General features: G+C 38.3%; 1 protein-coding gene across 6 annotated transcripts in view; it reads left to right on the plus strand.

Annotated features, from left to right (window-relative positions):
* Positions 1–22,682, plus strand: part of CIB2 (calcium and integrin binding family member 2) — a 48,049-nt gene that overhangs the window by 14,439 nt on the left and 10,928 nt on the right. For 5 of the 6 annotated variants that reach the window (XM_075765100.1, XM_075765101.1, XM_075765103.1 and 2 more), the window contains 2 exons: positions 1,301–1,335; positions 14,198–14,309. In XM_075765100.1, the coding sequence (XP_075621215.1) occupies positions 1,301–1,335; positions 14,198–14,309 (147 nt within the window). Of the gene's footprint in view, positions 1–358; positions 384–1,300; positions 1,336–14,197; positions 14,310–22,682 lie in introns of those variants that run through there. The other variant, XM_075765104.1, reaches the window with a different exon arrangement.

The following is a 22,682-nucleotide window of genomic DNA, read 5'->3' on the forward strand; positions in this document are numbered from 1 at the left end:
ACTGGGGGAGTCGTACTAGTTGTGTGTACTCTTAAGTATGACTTACCAAGTCTGATGATGTTATCTTGTCACTAGCTGATTTAAAAATATATTTTAAATATGTTTATGTTAAAGGAGGAAAACTACTAAGAGCTGAATTCTTAGGCAAATGCCTTGCCATGTCACATGGGCCTATGAGAGGGGTGGATAATCAGGAAGAATTTTGTGGTTTGGTGGTTGTTCCATATATATACACCCTCATCAACCAATAGGTCTAAGACAAGAAGATGCATGTTCTCTGTATTTGACCTGAACAATGTTCTAAACTGATCATCCAATATTTCATTGCCACCGGTGTTCCTAGTTCTGGATGCAGGGCAGAATTTGCCCTAAATATGTGTTAAGTAAGAGTGGGGATTAGGGGATATTTCTGTTAATGCGATGGGACTGAATATTATGGTCCCTCACAGCACCTGAAAATACAACTTGTTTTGTGACTGATGTAGAAATACATGAAATCGAAACTACTTCACTGCTCACATTATGGTTCTTTTGTGAAGTGTGTGAATTCTTCAAAATGCAGATGTTCATAAAGAGTGAATTCAACTAGTGTAAATGCAGTCGCATGAGAGAACCATTCAGAATGCAAGCGAATGCTTGTAAGCTCTTCTTTTATGTTCAGCCAGCTCTCCTTTGCATTCCAGTACGTTATTTCAAATTCTGTGATACTGTAGGGCAAGCGGAATAGTTTGCCTGCTGTTTGGGGCAGGGGCTGTCCTTTTATCCATATTCCTAACATACGGGAGTTTGCAGCCTTCGCCAAAGTGACCGCAGTGCAAAGTAACTGTTAGCAAAAAGTGTTAATAACTAACAAATGAGTGCATGACTTTTATTATTAAATCAGTTGCCTCTAATAGAGAAATAGTCCAAATTAGAAGATGGGTTTTTTGATCTCTTTGTTATTTATAGCTTTCTAGATCCATTTATTGAATGTTTTTGGCCTATACCTTCCTTTTTTGATTTGGCTTTATTTCTGGCCTGGTCATTCCACAGTGGAGAAGTATTTCAGCAAGCTGGGTTTTTTTCTCCTGAAGTTTCACATTAACAGTATTTTTTTTTTGACTGGTAGCCTTGTCCTTAGGCTATTTCAGTGATTTTATAGCATATATTGCTTTCTGAGTCAAAAGCAGATGGTACACAAATAGCATCTTTAATGTTTTTCTGCCAGATCTGAGTTTCCTTCCAAGAGGATGAAAAATTAGTTCTTTGCAGTTATTTTCAATATTTCTATAGTACAATAACACGTTTTGTTTTTTAACAGGATTGCACGTTCTTCACTCGGAAAGAAATCCTTCGGTAAGTAAACTATATTAATTTTTTCCTTTGTGATTCGTATGGAACGGACTAAGTCTTTTTTCTGACTTGTGAGATGTCCTGGTTTCGGCTGGGATAGCGTTAATTTTCTTCCTAGTAGCTAGTATGGTGCTGTGTTTTAGATTTAGTATGAGAATAATATTGATAACACACTGATGTTTTAGTTGTTACTAAGTAGTGCTTATATTAAGTCAAGGACTTTTCAGCTTCCCATGCTCTGCCAGTGAGGAGGTGCACAAGAAGCTGGGGGGGCCACGGTACAGCCAGGACAGCTGACCCAAACTGGCCAAAGGGATATTCCATACCATATAGTGTCATGCTCAGTATATAAGCTGCGGGCAGTTGGCCGGGATGGGAGGTGTGTGATTTCTGCTCAGGAACAGGTTGGGCATTGGTAATCGGGTGTTGAGCAATTGCATTGTGCATCACTTTTGTATATTATTTTATCATTATTATTGTTATTTTTTTCTCTTCCTTTGCTGTCCTATTAAAACTGTTTTTATCTCAACCCACAAATTTTACTTTTTTTTTCTCCCTGATTCTCTGCCCATCCCACTGTGGAGGGGGAGAGCGAGCGAGCAGCTGCATGGTGTTTGGCTGCCTGCTGGGTTAAACCACAACATGAGGAAACCAAATAAAGCCAGTTATTTTGCATGAATAAATGAGTATAGAATTGGACTCAAGATACACTTAAAATACGTAAATGTGTATAAGGAAACATGAGTGGGATAGGGACTGGGAATTGGAAGCTCCTGTTTACTTTCTTACTCTGTTACTAGTCTACGTAAGCAACTGAACACCTTTGACAAATTGCTGCTGTAATTTGTGTTACTTAGACTTAATATTTTTGTGCCTTTTAAGTATGAGGATAGTATTTCCTTTGTCTTATCTGTTTGGATTGCAGGCACTGCCTGGTAAGGATAATGTGAACTATTTTTTACGTGCAGCATGCCAAAAGAAGGACATCGAGCTGTTGGAGAGAGTCCAGAGGAGGGCCACGAAGCTAATCAGAGGGCTGGAGCTCCTCTCCTATGAGGACAGGCTGACAGAGTTGGGGTTGTTCAGCCAGGAGAAAAGCAGGCTTTGGGGAGACTTAATTGTAGCCTACCAGTACCTGAAGGGGGGCAACAGGAAAGATGGAGAGGGACTGTTTATCAGGGAGTGTAGTGACAGGACAAGGGGTAATGGGTTTAAGCTAAAGAAGGGTCGATTTATATTAGATGTTGGAAAGAAATTCTTTACTGTGAGGGTGGTGAGGCACTGGCACAGGTTGCCCAGAGAGGCTGTGGAGGCCCCCTCCCTGGAAGTGTTTAAGACCAGGTTGGATGGGGCTTTGGGCAACGTGGTCTAGTGGAGGGTGTCCCTGCCCGCAGCAGGGGGGTTGGAACTAGATGATGTTTGAGGTCCCTTCCAACCCAAACGATTCTATGATTCTATGAAAAGTGATCTTAGTTGTAGCTTTCACGTTTTACGGTAGTGAAAAAGCTGTTCTAGTTTTGGGGTTTTTTTTGAGGCTTATGGTGTTTCTGAGAGGTGTTATTGTCACCTGGAAGACCTGGTCATTTAAACAGAACAGTTAAAGAATAGTGAAGCGTTGCACGTGGCAAATAGTATTTAAGTTATAACTACCCTGATAGTTTTTTAGTAAGTGCTGTTTCTCTAAAAAGCATGGAAATGCAAATACAGAATTTTGTCTTGGTTTGCTTTTCTCCCTTCAGTAACATAAAAGGGCACGAGTGATGCCAATGATAATGCCCAAAATTGTTAAAATTTATTGTGAAACAGAAGTGTCTCTTCAATAAGAAACACGTAATGGACCTCAGCTTGAGTACTGTGAAAGGTTAATAATACAGTTTGTATTTCATAACTGAAGTTGTAAAGAAACAATCTATTTCCCAAGAAGAGAACAAAACATGCACTTAGACTCAATTACAAATATTTATGTTAGGCTAAAGAAGTTTTCTGCTTGTGGGCTGTCTATGGAAGATAAGTGAGCCATTGCCTGCATGACTTTGCACCCTATCTGTATCAAAAAGACCAAAACCAAAAATACGTATGAGAAACAGTGCAACCGTAGAATAAGATTGTGAAAAATAGATATTCTTGGAGTAAAAGGTTAGGTTAATGGACGGTGAAAAGTAGATGCTCTGTTTGCAAAATACACTATATAAAGCTGCGTATTAATGTTTGATGTAAAAATGCTTAGAAGAATAAAATTGTGGGAGCAGTTCTGTACAAGCCTAAAATCATGGGAGAAGGAATAGTTGCTCAGAATCATTGTATTTCCGCTTCTGCCTTATCCTCACACTGTGATGTTTCTGCTTATTGGGAACCTTGATACATAATCAGTTTATGATACAGCAGATAGCAATACAATCAATAACATTTGTTTACTGTATATAAACTGTTGAATATAAATTGCTGTCTAAGGAATAGAGTAGAATCAAGAGGTATTTCTGCATGTCTGAGGTGAAGTTTTACTTGATGGGAATAAAATGGGTTATGACCCTCTCATTAATTAGCACTTACTGATTTAGCATGCCCCCACCTCAGTTAAGAGGGAAGTACTGATGTGCATTTCCTTATGCACTGCAGAATGCTTTCAGATATGATATGAAAGAAGTGCAGGTCCAGGGCTGTTTAGGCTGAACTGAATTTCTTGTGCTGCTGTGAAGTTCAATGAGACAATCCAGCAAGGATTAACCTTACCAAAACAAAAAAAAAGTGAATAGTTTTTTGGCTGAGGTCAGCCACCCTGGCTGGCTTGCCATCCGTTTGCACGAGTGTTAGCAAGGACATAGGGGAAGGGGCACAGTTGTGTAGGTGGAGATGAAGGGATGAATATGGCAGCTCCGATTTAGGTCGATTTAAACTGACGTAAACCAGCATGAGATTGCAATTAGGTGAAATGGGCTAAGTGTTTTTATGTGTCCCTACAGGAAAAGTAGCCTATCAAAAAGCCCAAAAAACAACAAATCCATTTTCTGCTGGTTTAATGACCTGAATCAGCTCTCCGAGGGATCAGATGAGTGCTGAAGCTGGCACAAGAGTTGGATTGAGCAAATGCAACAGAAAAAAGGAGGGGAGAGCAAGAGTTAGCATTTCAGTACCAGTAAGGTGTTAGACAGGCTTAGTCTAACTTTAGCATGTAAGACTTTGGTACTAGCATTAATTTAAGTCAACATAAATGTAGGCTGCGATCAAAGGAGTTGAGGACACAGTCTTTTGATTGATAACCTGGGTGTGAATAATTTGCAAATTATCAGGAAATAGTAGAATTTATGAATTTAAGGTGAATAAATGAACACAGAATAATGATAACGGATCTAGGAAAAAATTAACTAAGACTGCAGCAGAGGCAAGCATGCCTGGTGAAAGAGAAAAATAGAAACCATAGATCATTATCAGTGTTTGACAGCTATTTATCACCAATAAAGCTAATACACTCTGAAGTCTTTAATGAAGATGGTTAATTTTGAGAAGTGCTTAACACAACTGAGGGGATTCATTCGTGGGTTCAGGGCAAGAAGATGTTAAAGAATGTTGGGTAATGTAGACATATTTATGTTATCACTGACTCAAAACATTATCTAAAATACTTACAGGACAGCTGACAAATTGTTAGAGTTGTTACTGATTTCATTGGTAGGTATGTGTTAGGGCTTTAAAAACATGCCCCACTTTTCTCAAGGAGAATGTAGAAATTAGGCCAGTGTGTCTAATGTCAGGATGCAACTTGGGTGTACGGAAAGATGCCAGAGCGCACTGGTAGACAATCAGTTCATAAGTGCCTAGAACATAACACATGCTTAGAGGCAGCCCCTGTGGATTTGTTAAAAGCAAATCTCTTCCTTTAGAAAGAAAATTAGTAATTCTGTTGCATTCTCTTCTCTGCCTGTTTCTTGGCATGTTTTTGACGGGTGAAAGGTGAGGTGCAGAAGACCCCTTCTAGCCAATCCAGCTATGTGCTGGATTTTAAATCTGAAACCTGCCTGAGAGTTAAGTTGGGGAGATAAGCAGTGGTTTCCTCCAAGTGTCTGCAAAGCCTTCCTTATAAGGGAGCAAATGCAGCAAATGGCTAAAGATGCATCTCCCTGTGGAGCAAGTTGCTATGCAGATGGAGGGGGAGGGGTTAGAACACAGCTCCTGTTTTTCTAACACATCCCATCTTTCAAAAAGTTTGGGGTTTGTATGCAGAAAGGGGAAATTGCCATATTGTCAGCTTTGGGGGGTGTGAGGGGAAGTCTCTGCTAAGAGAAGGAAGTTTGGGGGAACTCTATACCCTTGGGAATCTTCCTGAATTTTGTGCAAAAAATTACATACAAGAAGAACATATATCCTGAGGCTGCTATTGATCTTGTCATTAATTATGTTTCTGTTCTTGTTGTTAATAATGTTTCTGCGTCCTCTATGAATGGGGGGGAAAAAAAAGACTTCTAGATAATTCCTGCATTTCCTGTACCATAAAGCTTTCCTTTATTATATTTTCATTAGGTTACACCTGTTTGGCTAGGCTCAGGTGAGGACAAAATCATTCTCAGTGTTGATCTGTATGGAATCTGGAGTACTGGTGTACTGTGTCCAGTTCTGGGATCCCCAGAACAGGAGAGAGATGGATCTGCTGGAGGGAGTCTGGCAAAGGGCTACTGAGATGGTTAAGGGACTGGAGAATCTCTTGTATGAGGAAAGGCTGAGAGAGCTGGGATCTGGAGGATTCAAAGAAGATGGTGCCCAGTGACAGGGCAGTGGGTACAAACTGAAACACGGGAGATTCTGTCTCAACATAAGGAAGGCCTTTTTTTTTTTTTTTTTTTTTTTTTTTTAATGTGAGCGTGATGGAGCACAGGAACAGGCCATCTGGACGTGGTTCTGGGCAGCCTGCTCTAGGTGCCCCTGTTTGGCAGGGGTTTGGATCAGGTAATCTCCAGACATCCCTTGCAACCTCCATCGTTCTGTGATTCTTTGAATCACCAGCAGAAGAGAGGCCTGTGAGCAGGATTTTCAGTGGTGCTTCAAGGAAGGAAAAAATTATATAAACTGCTTTTATCTGTGCTTACTATGCATCATGTGGTTCTGTGAACAGCAGAGTTACATGTATTGAAAGGCAAAGCCATCCTAAGTATGACTAGATCTTTTAGAATAAATTTATTATTACAAATTATCTGCCAAAAACATTTATCATGCAGAATTTCTTTTTAATTGTACTGCAGATGGTTTAGAAGGATATTTAGTCTTGTCTTGAGTTAATTTGTACTGCTTCATTTTGCATCGTAGAGATGAAAGAACATTTGACCTGTTAACTAAAAGCTGGCAGAAGGCTCATCTATCCAACTTTTCTCTTCCTCCTATGCTGCCTTTTTATAAATCTGATTTCTGTGTCCAGTTATTGTATCTTATTGATATACTGCAAATAACTTCACTTGGAAAGCATAGACTAGACAAGGCATGTCAGTAACAGAAATGTAACAAAATTCCTTTCACCTCTTCTTGCTTGTGTTTCTCGCTATTCTTTGTTCTTCATCCTTTTGTTGAAGTGTGGCAATTTACTGAGTTGTGGTTCTAGTTTCTATCTGGCATTCTTGGCTGGTGCCTTCAGATGTGGCACTGAGCTTCCCATCGTTTTGGTTTCAGCCTCAAATGGCAGACCCCGTTCTCTGACAGACTGTTCTAAACTCTTGCAATCCTTGGAGGCAGTAATTCTCTGAGGAATTGCTGCAGCACAGAGATTTATGCCTTAGTTACCATGTGCAACATTTAACTGTCATTGCAAAAGCAGTTTGTGAATGTATGGCATAAATCTGAGACTCTGAAAGTACTTTCCTTATCAGTTGCGGGCAGCCCTGAAGGCCCCTCCTTCTTCAGTTTCTGAGCCACAGATGAAAGAACCTCCTTCTCTTTGAGCTATGGCAACTTCGTCTGTGGCAAACTTATGGATATAGGTGTGTCTGGACCTATTCCCCAGCTCTCTGATCACACATTTGTCCATCTGCAGTAATAGGACTATAGGACAAGGGAGTATGTGCACCTCAACAATTTGCATCTGTAGAGGACTACAGCCCTCTGTAGCATCAGTTGTAAATCAGTTCCCATCAGTGTCTTTGCACCAGCACATTGCATTCTCTCCTGCAGTCTGTGCAATCTCATCTTGAATGCTGTTGCTTCTTTTGCTTCCAGTCATATATGTCTCCAGGGGCTCAGAAGGGCTGATTGCTGAGATCTGTCCATTTCCAGGGCTATGGATAGACTTGCAGTGCTCCTGCTGGTCTCCAGAGCGGTGAATTCTTCTCTGTGTATTACAAGAAGTCCTTCATCAGCTATTCTGTTCAACTCTGGAATCTCGAGAAGAGCCTGTAGTTTTGGTTGTGGTGAATAACTGAAAGTGGAACTGCACAGCAACAGAGCACTTCTCTGGACCTGCTGCTGCCATAGCTTATTCCATTCAGTACAGTCAGTGTCTGGTCAGGCTGTGCCACGACTCCTATGAACTCCTTGTGAGACTGTCCATCAGCAGTCACCTCTTTGCTTCATTGTTCCAGTTAAGCCATTTTGCTATTTATTTTCTGTGAATATGCCAAGCAATCTGGAATTTACTCTTTGGGGTGCTCTTGATTGTAATGTTAAAGTCTTTGAATGCATTCCTGTAATTTAGGAATAAATAGGATATATATTACTGAATAAAAATATTTTCCCTTTACAACATAAATCAAGTGACTAATACTGTGAAGGCAGGACCGGAGTTGGTGAGATGTTTATAAGGTTTTTAAAGGCCACTTTAAAGGCTCTACTTGTTTCTAATCAATGAGCCATTGCAAGCTTTTATCTTTTGTTTTCAGCACTCCTTTAGTGCAGAGTTCTTATTACAAAGGCAGCCCAGCCAGCTGTAATGCATCGTCACTACATTTAAGGGTGGTAATTTATGTATATCAAGCCAAGGAGGAGCTGCTCTGTGTTTTAACACACCCACTGGTGACCTTGGGTACAATCGGACTTTCTCTCAATAATAGCAAATTAAAACAGTCACTCCAGGGTGTAAGCTTGGAAATCTCTTTCTCCGGTCTACACAGGTATAGTTGGACCTCTGTGTTATGAGTTGGGAGACATCCCAGTTCAAGCCGTATCCAGCAAATACCCACAAAGTGTCACCCTTGCTGAGTCCAGGATGTTACACCCTTGAGAAGTGGGACAGACTCTGACCCACCTTTTTTACAGTGTAAAAATACAAGTGGTAGAATGAAAGTTAGCATAAACAAAGTAGGCTGTGGAGGCAATACTGTGGTGGTGTTTTTTTCTGAACACAGCTTTTTTTGTTTTCACTGGCTGATGGGCAGCTGAGTTGACTTTAAAACTTCCACTGCCTACAGGGATAGGTCTTGTTCTGCCCTTATTTGATTAATTCAATAGACAAAGTATACCCCCATTTACTTGCACGGGCAGTACTGCTGTTGCAACTGCATCAGTTATGTCAAGGAGCTGACAGTGAAAATGTTAGTATTTTCAAACACATCAGTTCCCTGAACCTCACCGCAGTTGCTTAAGTGTTAGTGCTTATGCAAGGGAGGTGAGCGGGCTTGAAATTTCTTCAAGGGCAGATCAGCAGTTTGGGTTTAGACCAGATTAAACTGATACAGAATCACAGCCTTAATCCTTGGGTATAGTACATTAAGCTTAAATATATGCCAAAAGCTGTGGGGACAGGGCATCGTCAGTAAATTAAATTTGTCATTAGTCTCTACATTCCCTCCCACTCTCATCTGTGGGAGAGAAGACACGAGTAAACGCTGCCAGGGTTTCCTCTCCTTGCATGCAGAATAAATAAGGCATCCTGGCAACAAAGAGAGCACATCTAGGAATGGGAAAATGCTACTGCATGCATCCAGAAGATGTTTTTGAAGCAAGTATCACTGCAGGATCTGTAGTCGCTACCGCAAAGACAGTGAGGCTGGTTGCAGGTCCTGGGCTTCTGAATATACATACGGTCATGGTAGCTTTTCACATCTATATGTGACTGACAGCACTGCAAAACCTTATGCTGCTCCCCTGACAAGACACAGATGTTTCTGTAACTAGGGCAGATAGCTAAAGCAGCTTTAGGTTATTTCAGATGTGCTTCTTGTTGAGGGGCATGCTGAGTAAAAGGGCAAAAAGCCTTTCCTCAAGTCACAACTGCTCCTGATGTGTTCCAGTCACCTGAAGTGCCTTCTGCTTCTCTAAGAACAGGAGAAATATTAGAGCCTTTACCACAGAGGTTTGTTTCTTTTCTATTTACAGTTAGTAATTAATGTTATTGAGAGATGTGTCAGAACAGTCAGTAATCTGTACAGTGCCAATTGGTGCAGCATGTGGGAGATAGTTACTGAGTCTGACTCATAGTATTGGTCACAGTATGGTAGTGGTATGACAAATTGATGTAGTGATTTACTGATGTATTGCATAAAGGCAGGAGGATTATGGGTGTAAATAACCCTTATGTCTACTGATCTTTACATTGGGTTGTAGAAGAATTCATCAGAAATGCATCCAGTTTCCTTGTCAAAAAGTAAATACTCACCCAGTATAATGTAGGTTACTCAAGTAAACACAAGTGTAGCTGAAAGTCATGCAAAAGGGACTATCTTTCACTGTGATACATGGCTTTCTCAGAATCCTGTAAGAGGCCAAGGCAGCTCTGTTAGTTTTCTACCTGCTTTTTATAAAATCTGGTCATTTGAGAGACTGACAATCCAGTGCTTAGTTTGTCATAAAACAGTGCATGGTGTCCCTGAAGAACTTTCCAGCATAAAGAACTTTCAGTGGGAAAAGGTGTTACTATTTTTGTTGTTGGTTGGTTGGGGTTTTTGTTTGTTTTATTACAAAGGATAATGGAGCTTGTGCAACACACTGTATATTGGTTTTGGAACTAAGGTAGAGAAATCTTACGGCCTTTTTCATTGTGGTATTAGCTAATCATGCCATGTAATAAGGCTATCACAAATAGGGTTGTAGGATTCTTGCAGATAAAAGCCTATGGAAGACTCTTTTATTGCTGTAACTTAGTTTGCAAGAGTTGGATCACAGCCACTTCCTACGGACTCATTTGGATGCTTTAGTGTGAAATCCACTCAGGTGAAAAGCTCTTACACCTACAGATCTTCGAGCAATTTGGTGAATTAATGGAAGAGCTAGTGGGAGGAGAACATGATATCAGAGCTGCCTTCACATCTGCTGTTAATTACTTGCACATTTCTGGGTCCATACAGCTAATTCTAGCAGAGTCCTGCTGAGCCTGAGGCGGTGTGCTGGAAGGCTGTCTAGTTACGAGTGCCTGGCAACTCCTCTCTGCTCATCTTCTGAGATAAAAACTTAACTTGAAACAGATGGACTGGGAACATATTATCATAACGGATTTCTGTAAAAATAAATATTGTCTGCATTGTGGATGCTTCCAAATAAAACACAAGTGTAGAAACTGCATGTTTTAACATGTATAGGTAGGGCAATATATATGATACAGTAAAGATGTTTGGCAGGGGGAGTTGTTTTCTTGCTTTGGTTGTTTTTCCCCGCCTCCCGTCCCTGGGCATGAATTTCCCTTTCTAATTCTAAAAATTAAGAGTTCTGTCTGGAAATGTGTTGTTGAACTCAATGCTTCTGTCTGTAACTCCCTGTAGAAAGGAATGAGGAATTAGTTTTATTGTAATCTGTGGCAGCCAAGCAAAGGAATGCGTTTTTTAGTCTGTGTCATTTGGCAATGGTTTTAGCTAAAATCTAATCCCTTCAGAGGGATGCTTGGAATATTTTCTTAGAGATGCTGTCTGAAATTGGTGTATTTATGTTGTATGGAGGTGTAAATGTGCTAGGGTAGTATCATTTTTTCTTGAAGGAATTGCAAAAACTCTATGCCTGAAGTAATAGGAAAAGCACAGTGAGAGAATGCATCAGTCTTGGGTAGTTGTATTTAACCATGGTGCCATCAGGTGGACGCTCCATATTCTTTACAGTTAATGTAGGTGCCTTGTCCACAGTAAATAAGAGTGCTTTTGTTGGCCTTAGAAGACACAAATTGATATCTGTGGGATAAGAAAGATCTCACACAAAACTGAACTGCTCTGCTAAGTGCCTTGCAGTTAGCAACACAATACCTTCCACTTGAAAAATCAAATCCTTCTTTCAGCTACAGGACAGTTTGGATTAATTTCAGTATAAATATGTTGTCTGAATTTCTGTGACAAGATGGTGAATTCTGTCAGCAAGAAATGATGGGTTTACTTTGCACTGATATTGCATGTTATAAAGAAGCTTTAGTATTTCTACCAAAATAGTACTGAGTACCCGATCACTGAGAGTCACGGGGGTGACAGTGAAGTGCTTCTTAATGTGCCTGTATTAAGTACTTTTTATTTCTCATCATAGTATTCAGTCTGTGTTGTAGCACTGTGTTATTCCCAGTGCTAAAGTAACTTTAAATTGACACTATTGTGGATGTTTCTTTTGTTACCATTAATAGGTGTTTGTTTATTCTTGTGATATGATTGTATTTCAGTTACACATACACCATTTCAGTGTTATCGCTTTAAAAAAAAATATAAAATCCTCAGATGGATATTTGATTTGAAAGGTTTGCTTTCCTTTAAGTGCTTTTAAGCTTTTTTTTTCCCATTGTATTTAGGGGCATCTTTGTAGCTGCTGTTTACAACAGAGAAGTCAGTTGCTGGAGTGGGAAATGGCTATTGCATCTTGAATTACACAGTGTTTGTGAAATGTCAGGGTGAGCTATGGTAAGCAGCTGAAATATGCTTAGATCAGTGGATAGCTGATTTCCTGTACGGTACAATATACTGCTGCACAGTGTAAAGACATTAGTTTCCTGAGATCCAGACGAAACATGTTTCTGTGTTCCATTTCTATGTTATTTGTGACACATCATAATCATGACCAAAGAGGTGCAGAGAAGAGATGCTTGTAGATTATTTTCTGCTAGTTTTTGAAATTCATTACCCCTATTCATCTGAAATAGCTCAGTTCTTGGGTTTGCTGAGGGTTTGCTAAAGCTGGTAAGATGAACGGGTTGGTGAGGCATTGCTTCCTGTGTTACTGGTTTGTTGATGTTATGTGGCTTACAACGTATTAATCTCTGTTTGTAATTGTTAGTATACCTAGTGAGCAGCCAGGATTTTTTTTGTTAAAAGGAAAAAATAAGTCACAAAATATTAAATATAGCTTTTCAATATATATGTAAGTAGTACATGTGACCTACTGAGAGACCAGAATACTCTGTGTTACTACATAAGACTACATAAGTGTTACTACATAAGTGGCAAAATGACCACTTTCTGCCCTAAGCAGTTTATGAATTAGATGTAAGACGAAATTTTTCACATATGATAAAAATTACATTTTATATTACATGACATTTTCTAAGTTTTCTGTGAACAGCAACTACCTAATCTTCCTTGCTATTGTTTTTACACATGTGGTATTTCATAGAAGACTGGCAGGTCATACATTCATGCTAAATATATTGATCTCTGGCTAATCTTTGAGCACTAGGATACATGTGTTCCCTCTCCAGCATTTTGGTGGTGTTATTTGACAGAGTCTTGGATTCTAGATACTTGTCTACTAGAATGAGATATCACTAGAATGAGTAAAATCAGAAAATCAGTAGAAGTAATCTAATATATCAATTGCTTCTAGACAGATAGTGTTTTACTTAGCAGGCAATTTCTGTCTGTAGTTTGAGAGCTCAAAATTTGAGATCCATTAGTGAGTTTGAATGGGATACCCATTTTACTTGAAATGTTTCTATTTCTAGGTTGAGCATCCCAGTGAGAATAAATGTGCTAAGATAGTTTTAAAATTTGCATCCTGCTTAATTCGATGGTTTCTTTACACATGGCTGTTTTCTCTTGGCTTTTGGGCTATGCTTTTGCACTCATTCACTGGAATATTTGGAGATGGCAAATAGAAGGTGGGATTAACACTTGTTAATTCAATTAACAATTATAAGTAATGTCATAGAAACATTTGTGCAGTCTTTGCCCAGGTTGTGCGTAAGACTGAGACAGTTTTCCTAATTTACTGGTATTCAGCTTCTAAACCCTGAGAAACATCGATGTGTTTCGTGGCCTTTGACTCTTCCTTCCCCAGCTCCCTTACCAAAACTAACATAATACTGTTAGCATGATAAGCAAGCTTTAGAGAGGGAAACTAGGTTTATGAATGTTTGACTTGCGTCTCTCAGGAAAGACACTTGTTTATTGCCTTTAAAATGTACTGGTTTGATGAATAAGATGAGTTGAGAATGAAACAAAACTATGTGAAATCGAATTAAGTGGAAATGGTCTGTGTGCTGGTGTCAGCCAGTGCTAGAATTGTCAGACTAAATCTGCTATGTTAGTGAGGCACAGATAGGAAAAGGGCTTTTTCAATTCAGAAATAAATAAGGTCTCTCAAAGATATTGTTGTCTATAGCATCATAGTTGCATGTTGTTTGGCTTCTAAATTCTTTGAGCTGTTAAACAAGAATTTTTCCTTGCATAGTGCAGATCGACCAATAATCTGCACTGAGATGTGATCCCTGGATTATTTTCACAGTGTTAGTACATTGGTCTGTGCCTACTTCTTCTGTGCATGTACCTATACGGTGCTCAAATGTTATATGCACATAGTCTGAAATGCCTCAAGTTAGCTGGATACTGCATCAAAGCCCTCTTTTTGTCAAAAACATGGGAATTTGGTAGACTCAGACTTGTGCACTAAAAATAATAATTAGAGCTGCAAGACAAAGTTGTGTCTGATGACTGTATGAATGGATTTGGTTATTTAAATTTGGTTATTGGCTGTTTTTTTTTCTGCTTGTTTACAGGTTGCATGGCCGATACCATGAAATGGCACCAAACGTTGTGCCCATGGACTATACAAAGGACCCAGATGTTAAACTACCTATGCAGCTTATAATAAATATGCCTGAGCTAAAGGTATCACTTCTGACTGCTTACAAACTATATCTTCTTAAGTTATGTAGCTCATCTGCCAGAAGTTTTTGCAAAGTGAGTTTGATATCCTGAAACAATGTGGCATGCTGAAGTCTTCCCCTTCCTGTTACTGTTCAAGGGCAAAACCACCCCAGAAACTGGAAAATATTTAGGTGGATGTCTTTTTGGCAGAGATAGTTGGGATAGATGCTCAAGGAAATGAGTAGAAAATAAAATTAAATTCAGCAATCTCTCCACTTTGTACATATCGATCCCTTAGAAACCAGTGGGATCTCTGTGTGAAGAGCTGGTTAGAAATCAGAAGTTCTTATCTCCAGTGTGTTGATAGGAAATTTGCCAGAGGTGTGCAGAACATTGCTGATCAAAAGTAAAGATTTCCCCCTTTTTTTCTCAGCTGCAAGAGCACAATAAATATTATTTTTCATTATTATTATTATTTTCACTTTTCATGGAATCATTACATGATAGGAAGTGGAGATACCGTCCATGTAACTACAAATGAGAGAAGCAGTAGGCATAAAGCAATCAGTGCAAATACATTGAGATAGTATTTGTTTTTATTATTCTATCAATTCAACAATTGAATATGGTTTTAACAGGACAAATACGGATTTTTAGCACTTATTTTTTAAACAGTTCATTGAATTATGTTGTCTACGGTTTTGTGGTCTATTTGTCTTTCACATATGCAAATTAGTTGACATCTGTAAATTGCTACCATGTAGAAACTGTTAACTACATGTTAACTGTGATAGTTGCATGAACTATTATTACACTTTTTAAGAGCAATGCCATAAAAGATGGTGGCCTTCCACTTGACTTTAATGATTTAGAAATTCTTCCTTAGTGTTGTAAGATATCAAATATTTGAGAAAAAAAGGACAGGTATAAGCAGTGCTTTAGAAATTCAGTTGGGGAGGAGGTTAGGCCAACATCAAGTGGAAGATACTTGAATTAGAATTCAAGTTGAAGTTCACAGAACTCCTTGTTCCTTTAGTACCACACTTAGTGCATGTTTGATTCTAGGATAATACCGTTTATTGAAGAAGCACATTTCACTTTAAAGAATGTTTGTTTAAAAGTGTTTGACTGGCATTTCACGGAAATGGCAATATTAGGGATTAAACCCACATGGGCGTTTAATTCAATAAAAGACCTTTGAAAAATTTTCATCCTTCAGTTATGACTGTGATTTATCAGATACTTATGTACGGCTTAGAAATTTGGGTTTCTGAAGAAACTGGGAAATAATTTAGATTCTTTTTCACACTAAGCATGTGATTCTTCAGGAAAATCCTAGCGTATGTGTATACTCTTTCTAATGATGAGCTGGCCCTGTAATAACGTAGATGAAGATGTAGCTAGCTTAATTCCAAAATTACACATGGAAAAAATAATGAAATTATAACTTTAAAATTTTATAAAAGAAAATGCAAGAAAAACACACTTTACACATTATTAATTGTGTCATAAAAGCCATAAATGCCACTGTCGCCAACATAGCACATCTACATTGACTTAATAGTTAAGGGTTTCAGGAGGGCTGTTTTGCTCATGACCTTCCTTAATATTGCATAGTATAGGAATAAAATTAGTATATATCTCACTACTGGTTAAATAGTTACAGAATTGAAACCTGTGATAAGCTATGAGTTGTGCCTAGAACTTAGACAATCGTTCTTTCATCAGCTGGTTGAAAGCTATTCAGCCTTTTGACTCCTAAAGCTACATAACCCAACCCTAATTAGAAAGCCTGCTCCAGGTTAGTTTCATATCAGCTGTGTGCATGTTCCAAGTATGTGTCCTTGACTGCCATGGGTATGAGCGTAATTCCCTCCTCTGCAGCTTGCAATTGACCTTCTTAACTCACCTCAAACAAAAAGGAATGGTGTTTAATAAATCATGCGGGTACCGTAGTTTTAAAATATTCTTCTCATCTTTGCCCATTATGTTACACAGTGTGAAGTAGAAACAGGATATGAAAGTAGTGTGATTCAAGGTTTGTTTATGTATGAACTTTTAGTATCAGCAGCATTCAAGAAAATATTATTTTTCAACAATATTATGTGTTTAAATGTATTGAAATGTCTATGAAAACCCTAAATTACGTGCCTGTATACTTAATGATGAAAAAAGTGCATCTAGAGACGTATTCATGGGACTTGAAAGTAGAGGGCATAAAGATATTGCTGAAAAGTTCTTTTCAGTTCATTCTATTGCATAAAATATGTTAACCTTTCAGATAATATTATAAATATTTCACATAAGTTTTGTATACCATAAATGTTTGTATTATTTTTTTCTTATTATACAAATAAGGAAATTAGGCAACAGGCAAAATTAACAATACTTTACAAAAATGCCCTGTATTTTAGTAACCTCAGATTGACTCCAGTTTGGAGATAGCAACAAAGATTTCAAACTTGATTATCTAAAATTAGGTTTATGATATAATTAGGCATCAAAATCAGTAGGCTGTGAGAAGTTGCTAGCACAAGCAGACCTAATTAGGTGCTTAGCCTGTATTCTGACGTATAGTGTTAAATTACTCAGTGGAGCTAAAAGGTGGAACGCTTGCTCTAAGTCTTCTTTGTCCTACTTTGAGATCATGGGATCAGATGAATAATACCAACAGGTTAATAGAGAACAATTGTGCACTACTTTTCACAAGGATGAGGAAGTATTGCATGAAATTACAGACAGACAGCGGACATAATGTGTGAATATATCGAGGAACTCATTGCCACGTGACATTTTGGCAAAGACAGCATCAGTCTGCAAAAATTAAAGTGCTTTTATAGAGCAGAATTCCACAGATTGCTATTAAGTTTTGTAATACCTAATTCAGAAAATCCCCGAAACGCTCATTGCACTAATCTCAGAATATACTATGGAAAGATCACTGTGTGTATCTCCCCCTTTTAAGTTCTTGCCTTATCTGCTACTGGTTCCAGTTAGAGGTAAGGCTGGTGGGCTGGATGGACTGATAGTTATGTCAGATGATTATACTTTTTTTTTTTCCCCTTAGAAGCAATCCCTAGATCCTTTGCATTTATTCTTAATGCCCCAGTGAGATTTGTCTGTGACGATTTAATTAAAGGACCTGCCCTAAGCAGTTACTGGAACCAGTCGTTTGAAGCTTAGCAGCTGGTACAAAAGGATTCTTTATCTTGAAATAGGAATATTTGTCAGACTTACCGAAGTACTGTCATGTTGGATGGACAGCTGAATATAAAAATGCAAATTAGTGTTGTATGGAAAAATTACTAATGATCTTACCTTACCTATGGAAATATAATCTAATCAGTTTTTTTAGTAGCTGGCAGGATGAAATAGCACAGGCTTCACAAAGTCTAAATATATGGGAGCATCTTGACGTATTCTGATTGTTTTCAGCCATCTGCTATTTTCGCTTCTGCATAAATATTGAATTCTTGCCTTTGTGATAAAATGTATCATCCTTAAGGGTTTTTGATTCATTCATCCATTACTGCAAGTAGCTTTGTATCTCTCTAACATGTCTGCAATTCATTCATCACTGTAGCATCTTAGGTGCTTGTGCTGGCACTTCTGATATGAACAATCAGTATTCCTTAAGTTTTATGTTATTAGCTCTAGGACGTTGATAACACAGTATGAAATTGTCTAGCTCAGTTTTGTGACTCTGAAGAGTGTAGCTGCCAGATGGCTGATAGTTGCTTGGTGAAAAATCAAGGTTAAGTTCAGAAATGAAAGTGAGAAACAATAACCACACACATTATCTTTTGCATCAGTGATACAGGATTGAACACTTAAGGAACAGCTCATTCTATGAAAACCTTAGTGATGAGAGACTACTATATTTACAAGACAGCTGGGTACTGAAGCTGAGATATAAACCAGGAATTCTATACTGGAACGTGATTAGATTTTGAGTACAGGAGCACATCTCGCTACCTTAGCAAACTTAGGTGGTAATGATAGTAGACTTGCTAATAGAATTCTGTGAGTAAAGTGGATCGTAATCTACCTTCTTGCACCACATCAGGTCTCTGAGGCTTTCTGACCCTGCTTTAGAAGATGTCTCCAGGGTAATGGAACTTGATTTTATGAAAATAGCAGGACAAAATTCAGTGTCAAATTTTATAATAATTCTCTCCCAAGTCTCATAAGGCTGTGGAAGAACTTTAGGAATATTGCTGTCAAACCACTCATTTTATTTCAGGAATTCTAGCAGTTCATAGAGTGCTTTCAATAGCTAGTGAGCTTGTTTCCAGTAAAATATCAGAGAAGACTAGATCTTCCTCCGTAACTCTTTCAAAATATTAACATTAACAGATATTAAACTACTGATCTCAGTTATAAACTGGGGTCAATCTTGGTCATGGAGCATTTTGCGATCTCCTGGTGGGGAGGGGGAGAGAGTCTTTTCCCTAGAGTTCATTTTCCAAGCAATCTAGGTAGTAAGTCCAGCTCCTAGACTAAGAAAAAAAATATCTTTAACCTTTGCAACTTGACTAGATTGCTAAATAAATTGCTATGGTGTTTTCTTTCTTCAGTAAATTTTCATCAAGTTGAAGACAAAGCCCACATTTAAATTTTAAAATAGAAACAAATGAACTAAATGTCTACTGACTTTTAATAAAATTAGTGATAATTTCAATGCACCTGGCTTTTTTCATATACACATTACATTTCTAGTTACTGGCAATGTTGAGCTCAATACCACTGCAGATTCTGACAAATGGATAGAATCGATAATGCACTTTTCTAAATTAGATTCTGCTACTATACAGAAGGATCTTTACCTCATGCATTAATGTTTTGAGCCAGGATTTTTGTGTTTCAAAGAAGAAAAAAAAAGCTGATGGTCACTCACTTTAATTGGTAATGAATTATTCACTAACTCATGATTCTTAAAAGTTGAAAGTCAGGACAAGAAATAAATAAATAAAGAAGGGGCAGATACTTTAAGTTGATTAGGTCTACCATTACACTGAAGTTAACAGAGCTAGCTTAGTCCATCTGTTTCATTGCAGTCTGTTTTCTAATTTTGCTAATCTTGGTTACACAGGCAGCAGTCTAATAAATGAGCGTTAGGGCATATGGGCACCTGTGAGATTGAAGCAATTAATATTGCAAAATTGTAGCAATGATGTGGGCTCTTCAGTATGAGACCACGTAGAAAGCGGAAGTGATTTTATTTGAAAACAAAACTGATTTCACTCACATTATCCCTCTTGTTTCCACAGAGCTAGATGTGGGAATGTAACCTGATGACAGAGATCATGTCTGATCTGTAGAAGTAGGTGGGTGGCCATCTTTGTGACACATGTGTCCCTAATTGTCAGACTCCTCAAATTGGTGTATGGCCTGTCTCTGGCTATTGTAGCGTAGAGCAATCCTTCTGTCAGGAGTTGGTCATAAAAGGACTTCCTAGAGGGGAACCGTTTTCGTTTCATTCACTTTACAGTCTGTTGCTTTCTTTTTTTGGCTCCTGCAGTAACTTCATTGATCCTCACAGGCCTTGTCATTAGCTGCAGTGGTGAGTAAGGTAGTTCATAAATCCACACACTACTGAAACAGAATGACCAGCAGGCACAGGAATCAGTCAGGAGAAAGAAAGGACACACAGGGAACAGTGAATGGATCTCACATTTCAGAACAAATGCTAGCACCCTGTTTTTGGTAAGTTTAAACATGAATGCATGTGAGTTGCTTCAAAAGAAAATGAAAACACTTCCTACAATTTTAAGAGGATAGAATTTTAGAAGTAATTTCAATGACTCCTCAATTTCAAAGCTTTCCATGTAAAGGGCAATGACACCTGACAGAGCAGGTTGATACGCTTCCCAAGCCCCCACCCCTGCTTTGGCCAATCTTTTCCTGCAGCTGATCCCAACTTCCTTGTCTCTGCATCCTGTCAGTTGTTTCTAGTTATGAGGGGATGTTTTACCCCTTTCAGACCGCTCCTCTTGCTTCTCTGAACCCCCTTTTTAACTGTGTGTCTCAATCAAGTGTATGCCCTACAAGTGTAGTAAGTGAGGGCCGTTTTCAGTATTGTTCACAGTTTCCTGCTATAGTTAGTGAATCAGTTTTTGTTAAAATGCCTTATATTCCCATAATATACTACTACGTTCTGTAACGTTTAAGCAATTCCTTATGCAATCAGCATGTTGTGTTGTTTGCCTGTTGTGACCATAGTGCAGCCTTCAGTAAAGAGGTGAGCTCAATGCTGAACCAACTTAGATTTCTGCTCTTTGACAGAAGACATAATTGGTTTTTTTAAATGTAAACATACCAATTTAGCTGTATCTCAGCCTTTGTTTGTGCAGGGTTTTCTTAATCAGTATCCCGTAGGCACTGCAGAGAAGTTTGACATGAATATAATCTTCTACACATGAAAAAAAAAATTGATTTTGAGTAAGAAGAAAAAAAAGCCCACAAAGAAATGTGGTTTTATCTGCTCCAGGGACAATTTGCTGTGGCACTACTTATGCTTTCCTTCCAAAGCACCAGCCTCTCCTATGGAGATCTGGTAATTAATAATTTAGCCATTTTTAGATTAATGTTTGTCTGATAAGAGTTCACTTCTAATTTTTTTAGGAATAACTCCTGAAATTTGAGAAAGGTTTGCTTCTGATCAGTTCTGATTAAAGCATCCAAAGGATTTTGGCTTTCAGTAGTCTGCAAAGCAGACTGCTTTATGTGTTTAAGTATCTCCCCTAATGTCAGTGGGGACTTACGTTCAAATACAAAAGAGAAAATGATCATCACATTTCTGTGGATATAAAAGTGAGAAACATTTTGTACTGACCATCCAGCCTCTCTAGCTTAGTTATATTGACCTGTCTTACAGATTTACATGCAACTTCTTATTTCCAAAATGCAGTCAGCTTGTGAAAATAAGATACAGTGCTTTAATTTCATCAAGCTGCTAAATGGATAGGGCAAAAGGACAACACAGTGCTTTCCTAGAGCCTGTGATGGAAACTAGAGGATGGGAAAAATAAGTGACTTGGGCAGACCTAGCTGCAATCTCAGGAATAAACCCTATAAGAGTTTCTTAGAAAACTAATGATTATGTTTTCATGTATGGTGTTCTAGGCCTGTGTGTTGGAATAGATGCCACATGACATTCAAAAATATATAGAAACACCGTTATCCGTGTAGAAAAAGTGATCGTTAAGATGGATGGCATATTTAGGAGGATTATCTCAAGCCACTACAGCAGCATCACTCTGCAAAACAGCAGAGTTTTAGCTGTACCAATTCTTTATTGTTTCTGTCTCCCCTCTCATTTTTATTGTGAGAGGACAGAAAAAGCTTTTTAACAAGACGAGTGTAAATTCTAAGTAAAGTACTTAAGGGCAAACAATCTAGGAAGGAACAGTATCATTTTCCCTTTCACTCCCTTCCCCCATGGCTTTTCCTTTAAATATGATAGAACCCTAATCTGTGCTCTTTAGAGTAGAGGTAATGAAATTACAGAAAGGATGTGAAAAGTATCTGTGAAGGTAAGCTAATACTTTCCATTGTGTAAACCAGAGATATAGTGCCCGAAGTCACATAATATGAGAAAGTTAAAGGAAAAAAATCAATATGAGGAAAGATTTTATTTTTCATTTAGGTTTTAGAGATCCATTTGGTAAAGAGTTACTTAGGAAGTATCCTTAGGTCCATTTAATTCATCGTTACTTCATCTGTATTTTCAAGATCTCTGACATGCAAAATAGTTCATCTTATGCAATGGCAATATACTTATTCAGTCAGAGAGATCATGCCTAGCATTTCTAATGCAGAAAGTCCTGGGTCTGATATTCACTGCTGATAGGGATATTTGCATCTGTGTACTCCCTGCTTGTTACCCAATGCTGCCTCTAAGATGTCAGGAAACAACTGTAACCATGACATGTAGTTCTGATGATGTTTGTTCTAAAGAAAGCAATATAGTATTTTTAGAAATAAAAGAAGATAACTTTTTTTACTATGTTTTCTCATCCACTGAGATATTTAACATTGTCTAATATTAAACATTTAACGGATACATCCATTTTTTAATGTAGTTTTTAGGAAGAAAGTGGGCCTTTTTCATGTATTTTAGTGCAACAGAATCCTACTTTGGCTTATTAATTAGCTGACAATTTGAAACAATAGAATCAATTGTTTTCCACTGAGTGTCTGTATGTATGTTCATACCACAAACAGGCATATTTCCAAGCACTCAGATAGTTTAGCCTTAGCAGTACCCCTGATGCACATCTGCTATACCTCCTCTGCACGTCATGCACACGATGTGAGTTTTTTGCAGCCATCTGGCTAATCCTGGCGTGTTGTTTGTCATCGTGAGGCTCTTGAAAGATGTCACCCTGCTGC

The sequence above is a fragment of the Balearica regulorum genome, chromosome 12 (genome assembly GCF_011004875.1).
Source record: "Balearica regulorum gibbericeps isolate bBalReg1 chromosome 12, bBalReg1.pri, whole genome shotgun sequence".
Lineage (NCBI taxonomy): Eukaryota > Metazoa > Chordata > Aves > Gruiformes > Gruidae > Balearica > Balearica regulorum.